Raw genomic sequence first — 16,957 nt, 5'->3', positions numbered from 1 at the left:
AAATCTAATTTTAAAATCTAATTTTAAAAAGACAACCCAAAAGATTATGGTTTTCTATTTCTAGATACAACTACCTTTCTTTCCTCTCTCCTTTTAATCTTTAATAGCACCTACTCTGGGGACACGAGCAATAAAAAAATTTGAGGCTTATGACAACAGGACTCACAAAGATCATATCTCATCCTTCTCATCCAAATTTCTATGACTCAGGCCATGCAACTGTGAATGGATACAGCCAGACTACTGGCTGTCATGGTAATAAACTGCATAAAAATTAATCACTAGAAAAGCATTTTAAGTTCATGTAGCCTTCAGAATTGGTCAACTCAACTCCTCTCAACTCTTCAAGGAAAAAAAGGTTTCCTCAAAAGACTTCTGAAGTTCAGGACAGATTTTTTTTTCCCCACAACAGCCAGGAAGTAGGCAGCTCAGGCCTTTCTGAAACTATCCCAGAAACTGCATAATCCATATGTGGTTTCTTTTAAGTTCTCTCAATCTTTCTCTTCTTTCCTAATTCCTCCACCTTTTCATAAAGCATTTTTATTGGTATGATTTTCTTTTTCTAGTGGAAGGGAAAAGACAGTTTCAGCTTTATACTGTTGTACGATAGAAAAAATGGGGGGCAGGGGGAGAGGAATTCAGAATCTTAATATTTTCACATGATTAGAAAAACATTGCCCACCCAGTACTAACAGCTAAGAAAGCATCTTTCCCATTTTGCAGGAGTGTATCATGCAGCCTGTTCTTCACATTATCTCTTCCAACTACTGTTCCTCTCATACGGAATTTCAGAGGAAAAAATGGAAACAGATGGCCTGTTAGCTTTTCAGGGTAAACGACAAGCACTGTGTGGGTCACCACTTTAAAAACCACAGCTTGGAAGCCTTTAATCTATCCATTTTAGGTACTGCTATGATGACCATTTCAACAGTACCTTAAAGAGCAAAGAGACTATTGTAGAGTGGGAACATGCAGAACTTCATTTTGTATCTACTGAAAGAATACAAATACTCTCTAATCTGACAAAAGACTATCTGTTCCTTCAAAACCTTCTAAACTACCTCTCCGATTTTGGGAAAAAGCTAAAAAAACTTTTTAAAAACATCAGTAAGTTTGAAAACAAACACTGGTTCCGGGATAAATATCAATACTGAATACTCGAGAGTAGACCAGCCTTTATCTTAAAACAGGATGGCTGAGTCAGTCATAACTGCAGGTCAGTGCCAGAGTAGTCCATAATTTGGTAAGCAACAAGAAATATCTCAGCATCCTAAGGACTCCTGTCTTGGTTAATCCCCAAAAGAAGCTGACCAAGCAGATGATGGCCCTATGCAAAATCACACCTTCCTGCCCATAGGTAGTACCAGAAAGAGTTATACATCCAAAATTTGCCTCTTGTGTTTGTAGGTCACATTTCCAATTGCTTGATCCAAGTATCATGAAGACAGCGAGCCAGCCATTTTCACAGATCAGTGGCAGCACAGCCTCTCTTCAGTTTTGCATGGTGCAACTGGTTGTGTATTTTGAGACGGGGAGGATTCCAGGAGTCATCTCATGGGGCTACTCCACGCTGTGGTTACACAAAAAGAATCATACAGTGCATTTGGACCATGTTGGTTCTTGATGAACCACAGATGTTGTTTTGATTCCATGAGATCACAAGTCTGGGCAGTACTGGAGAGGATATTTGTTCTTAAGAAGTCCCAGAGGTTAGAAGGACCTGGTGCTGGAGTTGTCTGTTTCTGAGCAAGTTCCACCAAATGGGGTTTACTCTACCAGTGAGTGGCCTCTCGGTGTACAAGGCTGTTCTGGTAACATATGCCAACAGACTGGAGTCACACAGAGACCCTGACAGAGCCGTGGTCTTAAACTGCTGTTTATTTTTATGACTATAAAACTCTGTATACAAAGACAACTGAAAAAGATGATGAAGGATAATGGAGATCTCTTGTGGTTGCCCAGTTGGCCGCTGATAAGTGCTTTCTGTTAATAAGCTACTGGGTGGCAGAGTTTGGTCATAGTAATGCTTTGAATCTGCAGAAGCTAGAACACCACCATGAAGAGGTAAAGCATTTTAACGGAACACTACAGTCATCAGCAACAAAATGGGATTGCTGCTGCCTTAGACATACATCTTCCAGGACCAATAGTGGTTTTCAGCATGTGGCACCAGTACTGCTCAACTCAGCAGGAAAACAGACCATTTCAAGGCAACCAACAACTCTGCCGTGCTTTTCAGGAGCTGGCAAGGAGATAGTGTTGGAAAAAATAAATAAAAAATATTAAAAAAAACCCACCCAAAAAACACACCAGCGAAAAAACCCACCATCCCGTAAAATCTCACTGTTACAGTTGATACACTCAACACAAACCCAGAGAGCAGGAAAGCTCTGACCTGAGACTACCAACAGAGGTCTCTATGGTTCAAATCCCTGCCCTTCCTCCTGGCTTCATGGTTTTGAGCTCTGGGGCAGAAAAGGAGCAACTTGAGTGAGGCTGCAATGTCAGCACGAAAACAGAGGTATCTCAGACATGAAAGTTGTTCCCAGTGGAAGAAAAGTGAGACACAAAAAATCCCACCCACTCAGAGATATTACCCCTGCTTCCATAATTCATAACCTTTGCAAGAGGATTGTGGGATACACTGTGGATAAACCTTAAAAATACATCCATTAGTTCACAATGATTTACTAATCAAACCTTCACTTTGAAGAAAGAGAAGAGCAGAATAGTAACTCACCGGAGATGTTGTTAATCGGAGGATGGCTCCGTTTTTTATTTCATTGCGATTCTGAAAGAGAAAAATCCAAAGGTTTCATTGAGGACTCACATAAAAAGATGAAACATGCATTGAGCAGAATGTCATACTAAACACGCAACAGTATTTTCCCCTGTCTGCATGCAAAAGCTTCCCTCTTTCATATGTAAGCTAACAACTATACAGTATTTTCCTCACTGAGGCATATAACATTAGCTTCAAGAAATAGGTGGCTGTTGACATGATACTTAGCAAATCTGAACCCTTTCAAGAGTGACTTCATGTTTTTCAAAGTTTAGCTTCCATTGGCAACCTCTAAATATTTCTTTGAAATATACTGTCCATGGTGTCTGGCTCTGGTATTGTACATACTTGAAGAGTTTGTAAGTTTGCTGAAACCTGTCATTAAACATCTGCAGGATTTAGAATTTATCCCACTGGCTCTCTATTTTCTATAACAAGAACATGCTGACTTAAACCACTGGAACCTACCCACTGAACTCTGCCACCACGACTTTGTACTCTCCCTTAAAGTAAAAAAAGCACTGCAAGTTAGCAGTAAGCAAAGTTCAAACATGCCATAAGCCCTTCTCCTTAGCCAGCTGGCAGAAAAGAGGGGGCATTAAACATTTTCTTTTGGTTAAGCTCATATAACGAGTTCAATTAAACTAAAGTTATGGGTAGATGAAAAAGCTGCCATGCCATAAGCTATGGTGTTCTCTTACGGTGTCCTACAACTTTGTGGTCAAAGCCCATGAGCACAGTCTTCTCCTGTGGCAAGCATAGGGGAGCCTCCCCCTCCTTGAACAAGCTACCTCCTATTTACCACAGGCTAGGAGAATAAGGTACCTAGCACAAAGAACATACTAACAGGTACTGACTGTGTATAGTGCAGTGCACAGTCACATCAGTCATAGTTCAGCAGCTTGTTCGTGAGCCCATACCCTAACTTGTCAAAGGAATTGGAGGAATCCTTAACAGTTTAAGAGAGAAGAGCTAATTTTGTACTGAAGACCACATTGCAAGCTTTTTGCAGACTGGTGTTTAGCCAAAAAAACCCAAGAAGGTATATTTCTCTTCAGGCACTTTTTCCCAAATTTATTTCCTTTTTCTTCTTCCCATTCTGACACATCTCAAATCCAAAATGCTAAAAAACAGATAAATCTCGCCTGAAATGAGGTCAAGCAGTCCCAAAATAAAACTCCAGTACATTGTCTCTTTCTTGGTATTCAAGTTGTCTGTGGGATTGGTACTAGCTACTCTCCACCCACAAAGACTTCTTCACTCTAACTGAAATAATTGAAGTGCCAGACAACACAGGGGGTACAAGGCAGAAGCTTTCTTACAGCATCTTTGCCTATATATGCAACTAATTCATCTCAGCTCTCAGCAGTCTCCTTCTGCCAGAAGAGCCTCAGGGAGGGCAGCCAGGCTGGGGCAAAGGGTGAGCAGCTAAATACAGGGTGACTTCCCACAGCAAAAACAAAGTGCCAGATTTTCTCCTCTTGTAGTAAAACAGCACCAGATCCAGCTACGTTTCATCATGTCTAAGGAATCTGTGTGAAGTGGCAATAGTGCATTTGTGTGGTTTAAATACAGTCAGTGTTGAAACAAACTCACTTCACACAAACAGTTGTGGTGGCTTAAACTGTTACCTCCTGGATTTGTGGAACTGTATAAAAGCAATTGCTTTAGGACAGACAGTGAGGATAGGCTAAATCTACCTCCACCAACAGTTTAGACTAAGCCACTGGACCTCGGGTGTGTTAGGCCAGAGTATGTGTGTGCACACATATACACAGCTTTACTTGGAAGGCAGCAAATCCCAGCATGAAACAATATTAAAATCAGGGAATCAGACAACACTTGAACAACTTAAACTGTACCAATCACATTCAGAAGTTAAAGTTAACTGACATCTTTATGAAAACATTGGAGCTAAAAAACAAATAGACTGTTCTTAAACATAAATAAGAGCACACACACAAGCTTATTTTTTGTAGTAGCAAAACTTTAGGCTTAAAAGTTTCTCATATTTCCTGCTGCAATTAACATGAATTATCAAATCAGATGTACAAATGAGTTTTTGGTTTAGCAAGTTAAGTCACTTAATCTAGGCCACAATAAACATCACTGTAAACACTCTTAGTCCACTGCAAACAAGAGGTGCTGGGCACAGAGTAAGAAGGCAACAGAGTAGTCTCCAGAGACCTGAGGAGTTTGCTGAACAACTGAGTACTTCTACCTCCCACCTGTGTACTTCCTTTTCCACCTGGCACGAGCTCTGGCACTAGACAGATCTGTTTGTGGGTCAGTCTCACTAACCTGGCAGAAATTAGTTCCAGCAGTAAAGACAAGAGAGTTTTCTGTTAATAGACATAAACAAGTTTTACAAACCCAAGAAAGATGGTGGAATCACATCTTTGGGAGAAGAGAAGCAGTGGATGAAAAGAGAAGAAGGGAAGTATGAGGAGGAATTATATCTTAGCTTTTTGGGAGTAGCAAGATGTCAGTCACAGCTTGAATTACATTAATTCATAGTTTCTTCAGCTGAAACCATGCTCCACAGTTTGTTCAATTACAGTAGTTTTGTCACAAACAGAAACTCTAACTCATAAAAACTTCGTCTTAATCTGATATATTCTCTACAGTGTAAATCATGCAGGTTAAAAACCAAACCTCTAATTACAGAAGATAAATTGCATAGACTGAATCTACAACCAAGTTAGCAAGGAAAAATATCTTGTTAAAAATACACTATTTCTCAGTAGTTATAGGAATTTAAAACCAAGTGGAAAAAGGGAAGCCGATAACCAGGTCAAAGTTCAGATACCACATAGGGATAAACAAGAGAAGTACTATTTTCCGGAGTAACCTTATGTCAGCAGGTTATATACAAAATATCAGAGGAAAAAGAACACCCAGAGTATTAAAAGCATCACTGGATGTTTTCTTTGGAGTCCTTCTGTTTAATCATCAAGACAAATCTGAAACACCAAAGCTTTCAGACTCAAAGGTATGAAGTTTGTCAGAGCCCATAACACACAAAGCCCATGGACCTTTCATTGTGTCTGCCTCAGAGCAAGGTGGGTGTGCTTGTCCTCTACTGTAAATTCAGTTGTTGCTACCTCAACAGATAGAGAGCTCATCTTCAACTCCTGATTTAAACAAAGGCTTAAGGAAAACCGCCCACGCCTTCTCTCTGAAAGTATTCAAAGTCAAGTCTCTAACATAGCAAGCTAGCCAAAATTTGAAAAGGGTTAGCTGTTGCCCAATAAAAAAATACAATTTTGTTTATTCACTCTAAATAATGGCTTAAGCACATACCAAGAAACAGTGTATAAGCATACCATTAAGCCAAGAGGATTTCCTACATTAACTGTGTGATGCAGTAGTCAGCATGCCAGTTAATTTCAATTGCAACATTTACACACAGTTAATCCGCTTAGTTTCAGGGATGATATCCTGTGGATTTCTTTTCCAGGATAACAGAACATCATTACAGCAGCACAGCTTTGGCAATCATACTTACTAGCAACACTGCTATTTAGGACAGGGCTCACCACCACCTACGGTGGAATAAAAAAAACAAGACAAAACCAAACAGACCCTTTTCCAAGATACTCCTGGTCTGTTTCTCAAGTGTACAGGAGGTTTGTAGCTATTGTTCATGCTGTTGTATAAGGACAGCTTAATTCTGAGCTGTGAAGGAACTATCCAATGGTACTATCCAAAATGGTTCTAAAAAACTCCATAACAAGAAAATATATTTACTGTAAATATTATCTAGGATTAAAACAGCAGTTACATTATCGGTACAAATAAGCCCCATTTGCAATATTATATCTAGCAAAATCATGGCTGGGCTTCGCAAACGAAGATTTAGGAGGCTCTATCCACATTTGTTACAAGCACACTGGTGGCTAATGAGGCCAATACGAGATAGACATATCCAACTGCAAAAGGCACAGCAGAAAGACTCCTTAGGTGGTATATTCTGCAAGACACAATTCTTTCTGTATTGTCTTTTCTCCTCGAGAGTGACCCTGTGTGCGTTCTCAAAAGCATCAGCAGCATTATAGATGGTGTGTCTCCAGACCTCCCGATTGGAGGCCAGAGTAGACCAGTTGTGTTGATCAATACAGCCAAGGCTGAGATGTTGTTTCAGGGAGTCCTTGTATCTTTTCTTTGGGGCTCCTCTCTTGCGGTAGCTGGTGGCAAGTTCACCATAGAGCAGGATCTTAGGGAGGCGGTGGTCCTTCATCCTGGAGACGTGTCCTGCCCAACGCAGCTGTGTTCTCAGCAGCATGGCCTCAACACTTGTGATTGCTGCTTGTTCTAGAACAGATGTATTGGTCACATAATCTGACCAGTGGATGTTTAGGATTGTACGGAGGCAGCGTTGATGGAAGCGTTCTAGGAGTCGCAGGTGGTGGCAGTAGATGACCCATGATTCAGATCCATATAAGAGAGTAGACAACACTATGGCTCTGTAAACACTGATCTTTGTACTTTTCTTCAAGTGTTTATTTTGCCAAACTCTTTTATGGAGTCTTCCAAAAGCACTGTATGCTTTTGCTAATCTGTTGTCTATCTCCCTGTCAATCTTACCATCCGAGGAGATGAGGCTGCCTAGGTAATTAAACTGTTGGACTGATTTGAGCTCTGATTGGCCAATGGTGATGTGGGGATGATGGAAGACTTCCTGAGGTGCAGGTTGATAGAGAACTTCTGTCTTCTTTAAGCTGACTTCCAGCCCAAAGAGCTCAGCAGCATCTGCAAAGCAGGATGTTAAACGCTGCAGAGCTGCTTCTGTGTGGGCAACAAGGGCGGCGTCATCAGCATAGAGTAGCTCCCAGACAAGATGATTTAAGGTCTTGGTGTGGGCCTTCAGTCGCCTCAGGTTGAAAAGGCTTCATCAGTACGGTATTGGATGTAGATACCGTCCTGATCATCGAGGTCTGTTGTGGCCCTTTGGAGCATCGGGCTGAAAAAGACTGTAAATAGGTTTGGAGCAAGAATGCAGCCTTGTTTCACACCACTGGTAATTAGAAAGGGCTCAGAAAGTGCATTGCCATATCTGACTTGGCCGTGCTGATCCTCATGGAGTGAGATGATCATTTTAAGGAACTTGGGGGGACAACCTAAATGTTCCAAAATCTGCCATAGACCTTTTCTGCTCACAGTATCAAAATCTAGCAAAATAGAATATAATATATCAAAGGATTATTTTATTCTAATTAGGTAGGTAATATTTCCAAGATGAGTTTTCAATCAGACAGCCAAATACTACCATGAAGACAAAGAGCATAACACAGCAGGAAGTAGAGGATACTTGGACATTTCATCTTGTGTTCATATCTTAGGACCCTCTGCCTTCTAATTCCACCAGCTGGAGTAACATGAACGTACTTGAACAGTAAACATTTCAGAAGGGATAGGCAAGGAAGGAGAGGCAGTAGGATAGCCCTCTATCTTAGGGAGTGTTTTGACCGTCTAGAGTTTAGTGATGGTGACAATAGGGTTAAGTGGTTTTATAGGTAAGAATCAGGAGGAAGGCCAATGAGGAAAACTTTCTTCACAGAAAGGGTTGCCGAGCATTGGAACAGGCTGCACAGTGGCTGAGTCACTATCCCTGCAGACATTTAAAAGAGGTGTAGATGTGGCACTTGGTGGCACAGTTTAGTGTTGGACTTGGCAGCATTAGGTTGATGATTGGACTTGATGATCTTAGAGGCCTTTTCCAACCCAAATGATTCTATGTTTCTATTACTATCTGCCACCAGATTCTGTTCCTTCTCAAAGCTCTGCTTTAACACATACAGGAGACTTAAATCTAGAAAGCCAGCCTCAGGCATTAACAGAGTCCACCAAATCAAGCAGAGGGATAAAGCTATGCGAATTAGCTTTAAAAAAATCTTACTGAAATAGTCAAGTTATTCATTCAGAGTTTTGCTTAAGAGACACTTTGGAAAATTTATCAGGCAAAACTGAAATTTGTTTTGCCATGTATTTGTCTTATCATTTTAATAATCTGTTATACCCAGCAAAATGCCTCAAGATGTAGTTCACTGTAACTGGTTGGAATGAAATGTTTTCTTAATATATTTGAGGAAGACCTAAAAGCATTGGTTTCTATGGGCATAGCTCACTCAGTGCTATTCTTTAGCCTTGACCGAAAAGTTTCTCTCAGACTTTTCTAACCAGTCTAAAGTATAACAGTATAACAGCCATTCTTCAGGTGTTTATATCACTAAGTAATAGATTCATTCCTATTTCCATACTACTATTTTATTACACCTTCCTCCAAATAAACACAATAACTAAAAATTAGAGCTGTGAAATACACTTTATGTTAATGACTCCATTACATTTTCAAGAGGACAAGTTTGGGCGAGTTGTAAGTAAGGACAAAATGACACATAATAGAGTTATAGAGTTCATTTCTAAGTCAACAACTTAGGAAAGAGAAGTGAAGTTCCTGTTGGCAGATCTCCCTTAAAGCACTGACTCAATGTGCTACAGCATCCAGGAAACACTGGGGGTCATCAGAAGTGGTACTGTGCACAAGACAGAGGGCGTCACTTTGCCACAACACAAGAACTTCATGTACCCATGTGCATGGCACTGTATGCAGTTTTGATCTTCCTATCTTTAGAAGGACACAGTAATGTGAGAGAAAATGCAGACAAAGGCAAGTGTACAATGGGCTTCAGTAGTTGCATCACAAGGCAGGGTCTCCACAGTTTGAAGGGACAAAGGACACAGAAAGGAACGTAGTGAACAAGCTGAATGCAGAACTGTTGTTATGAAACCCTGCAGTATGAGAACCTAGGGGTACTTGATGAAACCAGTAAGGGATCAGTTTAAAGCAGATAAAGAATACACCTCTTCATTCAACAGGCAGTGAGCTACTTGAGCTTGCTGTCACAAAAGGTTGTGAAAGCAGGCAGTATCAACAGGTTCAAGAAGAAACAAAAGAGTTGCATGGTCTTTATATGGGATATTAAATGGACTAAGTGTAGCCTCCAACACCTGTAATATAACAAATGGAAATACTGAGGAAGCATAAAGGGAGTGAAAGCCATCACTACCCTGAACAGCATTTGCTACTGTTAGAGCTGGAGGCCAACTATGAGGTTAGATATAAGATTTTGGTGATTTGATAGGGAACTTTTTAAGTTCATTTATTGTCACCAAAATGTTTAATAAGACGAAAGCTAAGTGACATAGGTAATTATCAACATTGTGCTACTTAGTATGACAGAACTGTACACTTTTAGAAGAAATACTGACGCAATTAATCTTGTGACAAAATTCCTTTTCTGGGAAGCTGTTGGACCTGGGGACAATGTCTTTTAGTTTTTTGTGTTATAATTTGTTGATAAAATTTTATCAAAATTAAATAGTTTGGCTGAAGTTTCTAAAAAGAGGATGTTTTCTACATGCTGTTTATCTACCCCTATTCAAGGATCACAGAAACTAGTAAATAAACCAAGATACAGCAGTGGTGCAATTTCAGGGTATACATTAGCCAGTGCAACTCTGCAGCCCACAAGAGGCACAATTCTGCACATACCCTTTTAGCGTGTGGGCTCCCAGCACTTCCTTCACATCGGATCTTCCAACATGCAGCAGCACAGTTAACCACCTAATCTTTAAAAAGTTACCTCTGCTTCTCCCTTTCATTCACAAAAATGAGGAGTAAAAAAAATATTCCAGAGTTTTCTTTTGTCAGATCCATGACTTGAATCAACTCGCCTTCCAGCAGTAGTCACTAGGATGTTAGTGAAGCAAAGAGAATGAAGTAATGGTGAGGAAAAAGAAAGCTTAACTACCTTTTTCTCCAGCAACTCACAGTAGTACCAACTTGACTCCTACTTAAACCACATACTAAGAAAAAGACCATACTTTGCATGATTTGCTCATCTGCAGGTGGAATGATCTACAAGGACAACTTTACGAGGTACCCTTTGCTCTGCAAAGCAGCAGTGGTATTACACCGTGGGCAGACATCCTTCTGACACATTAAAAGAAGTTACAGACAAGTTATTTTTAACCTGGATCAGTTCCCCAATTCAAGCAACCACACACAGACAGTTGTACCAGTAACACGGAAGAGGTGGGCAGATAACAAGCAGACCCATCATCCTCTGGTAAGTTTGTTAATAAGAGCTGCACCCTGCAAAATAAACATCAGGAAATGACAGACTTAGCTGGGATCATCCTATTATTGCTGAGATCATGTGGGGAAATCAGAACAGGGCACTAGTATGGACACACACAAAAAAAAAACCTAACAAACAAAGGTAAGTGAGGATTTTCAAACTGAAGTCAGCTCTCCAGTGCAGTTCATCCACATTCACCCACAGCACTACTGAGGGGTCAGCACAGGAGTTGCACAGCTGCTCCTTAAGCAGATGCTGCTACTAAAAGAAATAGCTGAAGACCCAAGCCAAGACTGTGGTTCAGAGTCACTTTTGCCAAATTAAAACACAGTGTGCTACCACAGAGTCTTGCTTTTCATCCCCTTTCTCATTCCTACTACTGCTTTATGTGGCATAGGCAGTTGTATAACTGGTTGATCAGTCAACAAGGGAGTTAAACCAGATGAAAACTGTATTGGTTTGGGGTTTGCCCAGTGTGTATGGAAAAAGACAGGAGTAAGCACTATAATATAAGCAGGAAAGTGGGCCAGTTCTTTTTGCAAGCACCACATTTGGAGCTATACTGAAACTTCAGGAGAAGCCTGCAGGTGCTTGTGCTTCTCTAATATATACATCCCACTCCTAACGCCCTTTCTTCTGTCCTTCCTCTCACCCAAGAGGGACTGTAGGTAAAAACATTCCTTTTCCATTTTTGACTACAGTCGGAATTTGACAAAAAGTTTCTTCTACGGTAGCTTAAATGAGTTCCAGAAACAACTGAGAGACAGTTCACAGCTGTTAAAAAGAGCAAAGTTTCACTCCTCTTCCTACCCTTCCTTTAACTTCTTTCTTCTCTAAAGCCTATTCCTGGACATGATTCAAGAGCCTTGCCTCGTCCTTACATCAGATCAGGTAGCCTTTTTATTAAGCAACTTTAATGAATTCAAGTGGCACAAAATGATTCCCCCCCCTTGCCGCCACCTTCAAAAATGGTCAAAAAATGTTGTAGCTAGCACAGATGAAGTGGCAGGATCTTCTGGGGAAGGGGAGAAGAAATCAGAACCATCCTCTTTCAGCAGTAGCCTGTGATGTTTGTTCACTGCCCTTTGGAAAACTACCCATCCAAATAGGTTGTTCTTTAAGTATAAAGAATATTTAAAGAGTACTTCTATGTCGGTCAAACCTTACAGACAACTGTTTACTATCAGGTGAACCCAAATGGTTGTACTGTGCCTGTGGTATGCCATACTTACCTTTAAGTGCTGTAACAGAAAGACAAACCTTTTCAGAGCCTTTCCTCTCTAGTGATTGCTTGAGAGGCAAAATGACAAAATTAATTAAAGAAAATAAATATCTATACAGTTTTTTTAGAAAACTCTCGATCCATCTCATCAGCCTTGATGTGCAACTGAGGAACTAAATAGAAGATTGTCAAACCTTTTTAAAAAGGAGGCAAGAAAAAGAATTAGGCTGTTCGTGCTGGGTCCAGGAAGTATAACAGGTTGACAGGACACAGTTATTTTCTTTGGAAAATTTACTATAAACCAGGAGTCCTACAAAATGAATCCTAAAGACTAGAACTAATTTGCTAAGAGAAGGATGACCACTACCCACTGTTCTTGAAATCAGTCTCAATGAAGCAGGATTGAGAGTGATTTAGTATATGGATACTCAAGTTATACTTCTGCTCACTGGAAAAATAAACTGGTGTCCACCACTTTTTGCTGGAGTTCACAGGGCAGTATTATCCAGCATTTGCCAAGTAGGGAGGAGCACAGCCACTCTGACTCCTTGTGCTGCCCTTACTGCAGGGACTTTCTGCAGGGCTGTGCAGGTGCCCCAAAATAGTAAGAAATCTGTGAATATGAAGGAAATACCATGTCTTATCTGTGGCAGAGAAAAGGGAAAGCTGGGTATAGTTTGATCCAGGTCATTTATGTAGCATTATTAACAAATGCATTATGAAGAGTAATGCAAATTGGTAAATGAAACAGCTCACTTAAGAAATTTCTTCAGTTTCTAGTCTTCCTGCTACTTCTCATTCTCAGCTGAAGCAACTGGTCCTTCAGTGAATCAGAAACTTTCAAATCAATGAAATTCAATCAATCAGTGAAACAGATGAATACGAAAATGTCAAAGAACAAAAATCAAAAAGCCCAAACCCTACAAGTGGTTCACTTCTTGCCCTGTCATTTGCATACACTCCCACACAGGGAGCCTATAATGGCATGCTGGAATTTCACATGAATATATAATTACAGGTTGTGTTCAGCAAGAAATAGGTCACAAGCAAAAGCACCTTTGAGAAAGGACAGGCACCAGGAACTTCACCCAGGCTCTCAGCTTTGGGAATATGGGGGTAAAAGGATGTCCCATTTGCAAACACAGTGCAAAGACAACAAAAGGAAGCTAGGGGCAGCTCTTCTTGCAAAACAGAATTAAAAGCCTCCCAAAATTAATGAACTCAGTGTCTGCTTTCCTCCATTTTAAGCAATAAGATTGAAAGGGAAATGTGGGAGATAGTAAAGAAGAAAAAAAACCCACAGGGACTCCTCAGAGGCATCAGATGTAAAAAAATTGTGGCAATAAAAATGGACTGTAGTCAATAGACAGATGAATGTCTTTGCACTTAAAAGATAATATGAAAAAATATCACCACTTTCCGCACTGTGTTCTGACTATAGTTCAGCACTGGCCCACAAAGCCCCTCAGCCCTTTATTCCTGATAGTTGTTCAGGTGCCTCCAGCAGGGAAACCAGCTTGAACACCATTCTTCCATAACCACACACTGGATCCACAAATGGATCTAGAGGAGGTCATGGCCTGCAAGACCAAAGGTGAGCAGTGATAAGGGACCAGACATACCCACCAATGTGCAGCATGAGCCACCTGAATGTCTGTCCCTGGATTCCTAGGACTGCCAGCAGAGGAACACAGCAAACAGTCATCCAAGCTGTGGTTTTCAGTCCAGGAACATACACAGCACACAAAATTATACAGGCATTTTCTACTCTTCATATAGCTTTTTTTTTTCTAAACCTGAGTTTGCCCAGGCTATAGTGTTCCTGAGTTATTATGCCTGATGTATACAAGCATCTAATTCAGGTATTACCTTGATAGACTGAAGCAAAGGTGACTTTTTAAATACCTATTTTATAGTATCTAGTACATCCTGATTCAAAAGTCGGGCTTTTAGATGTTTGACCTACCAAAGAAATGCCCCTCCACAATAAGCAAGGCCTTTAGAACACCACACGTCTATTAACATAACCAAAAATCAATTACTTTGTGATCAAAACACCAGACAGACTTGAGCTTAGGCCCTATGCCTGCTTAGTTTTCTTTTTCACATAACCTCTTACTTCACTTCTCTCATTTTTACAAAAAAAAGGTTAAAATATATAATTAATAATTTCCACTGCATTTTCAGGGGCACAGATATAGCCAAAATAGAACCCCAGAGGCAGCAGACCAAACTGGATCTGCTGTGATAAGCCCGATCTCTAGTAGAAACCCTGGCTAACTCAAAATTTGTTAAAAGACCGCCCTTATGCTGCCTGAAGGAGTTATTGCTACTCCTATAGAGGTATTTTTTCCAACCAGTACAGAAAAACAAAAACAAAAACCACAGAATTGCTTGGGTGTTGTTTTTATTTATGTACAGTGTAAGTGGGAAATATAGGTCAGCTACAAAAGATAGAGTTCTGCATTTGACAACCAAAACACAGATGCACTGTTTGCCACCCAAAACCAAAACTACAATGGTAAGCCATGTAACATTTGTAACATTTTCACTTCAAAGTTTCTTGTTACTTTGTACAAGAATTCCTTAATTGCTTTTCTTTCTGGTAACTTTAAACATGGGGATGTTTTAAAGAGGCATCTCTACCTGGAAGGTAGTCTCTGCAGAGAGACATGAACTAAAGATAATGTTATCTGCATACGTACAGACATACAATTCACCTCTGAAAGCAGTGAAAAATATTTACTTATTGGAAGCTGTCACTGTAACAAAAGAAGTTTTGCTAGTGAAATTTAGTAAGAGGTAGATTAAAGCAATGTGGTCTTTATAAAGTGTTGTAACTTCATTGAAGTGCATGTGTTTGTCCTCATGCCTGGTGATTTTCATGTTTTAATTCAGGAAGCAACAACATCCTATTGAACACAAATGAGGGAAAGTATGTCAAAGGGGTGATGGCCTATATAAGCCTCTCTTTATAACTATCCAACAAGCAGTGATAAACAGTGAACAATATCTAATGAAAGTCACAGACATCTGAGTAATTCTGGTGGCATTTAGAGCTCTTCTCTCTTATTTATGTGACTCAGAGTCAGACATTCTGCATATTTTCAGTAGGGAATAAACAAACTCAAAGTTCTCTCTGCAGTACAATCCAAAATGTCCTAGAAGACCATAATTTTCCACCCTTAATGCAAGTTAAAGGCAGCCAAAAGCCATTGGACTGCCTTATGTGGAACAGAAAACATTTCTCTTCTCCAAAGCTTCAGGATCCTATCCACCCGAAGTGGAAGTAAAGACTGGAATATTCCCCGAATTGCATCAGGACAAATGCCTCCAACAAGCTGGAGTATTCACTCAGTCCTGGCTTCTTGGAAATACTCACTGTATAATCAAAGTTTAAACGACAGGCAACTTCAATTGTGTCTGTCTTATTGGAAAACTGTCACCATTGAGGGCAATTAGCAAAACAGTCTCAGTATTTAATTTGGGTGGAGGTAAAACACAGCAATCAGTAACTACTTTGACAGGTTTCCTTGTAGTGGCCTTTGAAGTGTCTGTCAACTGAAACTTGAAAAGAAAGCGGAAAAAAAACCAACAGACCACCACACAAGCAAGTAAAACAAAAGTCACACATTGAGAAAGTTGTCTGGTCTGTTACCAAAAAAAAAGCACAGCACTATCTTATGAGCAACGGCTCTTGCTATCTTGCTAAATTTAGTCTTTCCAAGTGCTTAACTATGCCTAAGTTTCTTTTATTTCTTGGGTGCAGGTAAGAATTACAGCAGGACAAAACTTAGTTCACGTCTCAGTTATATTAGCAAATCCTAAAGAACTGTAAAATGCAAAACAAAATCAAGACATCCCTCTGCTTAAAGGCTAAGGTAAGCAAGAGGCACCTATATCTATGCAGTTGAGCTCATGCCTATTTAGTTCAAAATCCACTGAGGCTATGGAATTTCCATGCAGAAGTTTTTAAATAATGCTCTTCTCCCATTGCTTAGAAATTGTACCTCTGAAGTACTACATGTACACTCTTACAAACAATCTTTTTTTGTAATTTCAGCAATTTTATCAGTAATGCTAGGAATGAATGTTCTGCTTGGTCCCATTCAGATGAGCGTGTCCCCACATATTTGGATAAGACATTCCATTTTTATTACAGCTACAGCTATTTCATTACACTGTGCTAAAACCATTGCATCACTTGATGAATCATCCATTGCCATGCTACCTGGGGACCAAAAAAATAAGCCAACAGAACATACAGAACTGGGAAAGGACAAGACAGCAGGCAGGAAGGAATAGCAAATATTATACAGTCACTGAAACTTATTTCTACCTGATCAGCCAAAAAAGAAAGTGAGATGCAATGAAGGTCTCCTCAGACTTCAAAGAGCCCTTCATGTTTAAAATATTTCAATTTCCTGTACACCACTTGTTAGCAGAATACTAAACACACACAAATAGCAAAGTCAAGGGGTTAGTGCTCAAGTCTCAAACACACAAACTCTTTTTGCTTCTCCAAAATAAAAAGAAATCAGTTAAAAATCATAGTCAGGTTTCCCAGTATCGACTCTCCCACTGTCATTGCATTATGGAAAAAAATTTTCATATATTTTAATTTAAAATAAATTATTGTGGCAAACATTTTTATAGATTATGCAAGAATTGCATTGAATGATTTACCCACCTTCTCTGTGATGTAGAAATTAGAACTATCAGCATGCTGCAGTGCAAATTGATCATGATTTGCAAGAGACCACCTTAGAAATATGAAAATAAATTAATCACAAAATAAATCTTAATAAT

The 16,957-nt window shown here is 39.8% G+C and overlaps 1 protein-coding gene across 1 annotated transcript in view; it reads right to left on the bottom strand.

The window, feature by feature from the left end:
* The window catches only part of ELMO1 (engulfment and cell motility 1), a 316,776-nt gene that overhangs the window by 232,952 nt on the left and 66,867 nt on the right, over window positions 1–16,957 (bottom strand). The window contains exons 5-6 of the mRNA XM_027665022.1: window positions 16,839–16,911; window positions 2,741–2,791 (exon numbers count right to left, since the gene is read on the bottom strand). Of these exons, the coding sequence (XP_027520823.1) occupies window positions 2,741–2,791; window positions 16,839–16,911 (124 nt within the window). The remainder of the gene's footprint in view (window positions 1–2,740; window positions 2,792–16,838; window positions 16,912–16,957) is intronic.

This window comes from Corapipo altera, unplaced genomic scaffold (genome assembly GCF_003945725.1).
Source record: "Corapipo altera isolate COAL_440 unplaced genomic scaffold, ASM394572v1 89, whole genome shotgun sequence".
Taxonomy (NCBI): Eukaryota; Metazoa; Chordata; class Aves; order Passeriformes; family Pipridae; genus Corapipo; species Corapipo altera.
This window is presented reverse-complemented; position numbering and strand designations above follow the sequence as displayed.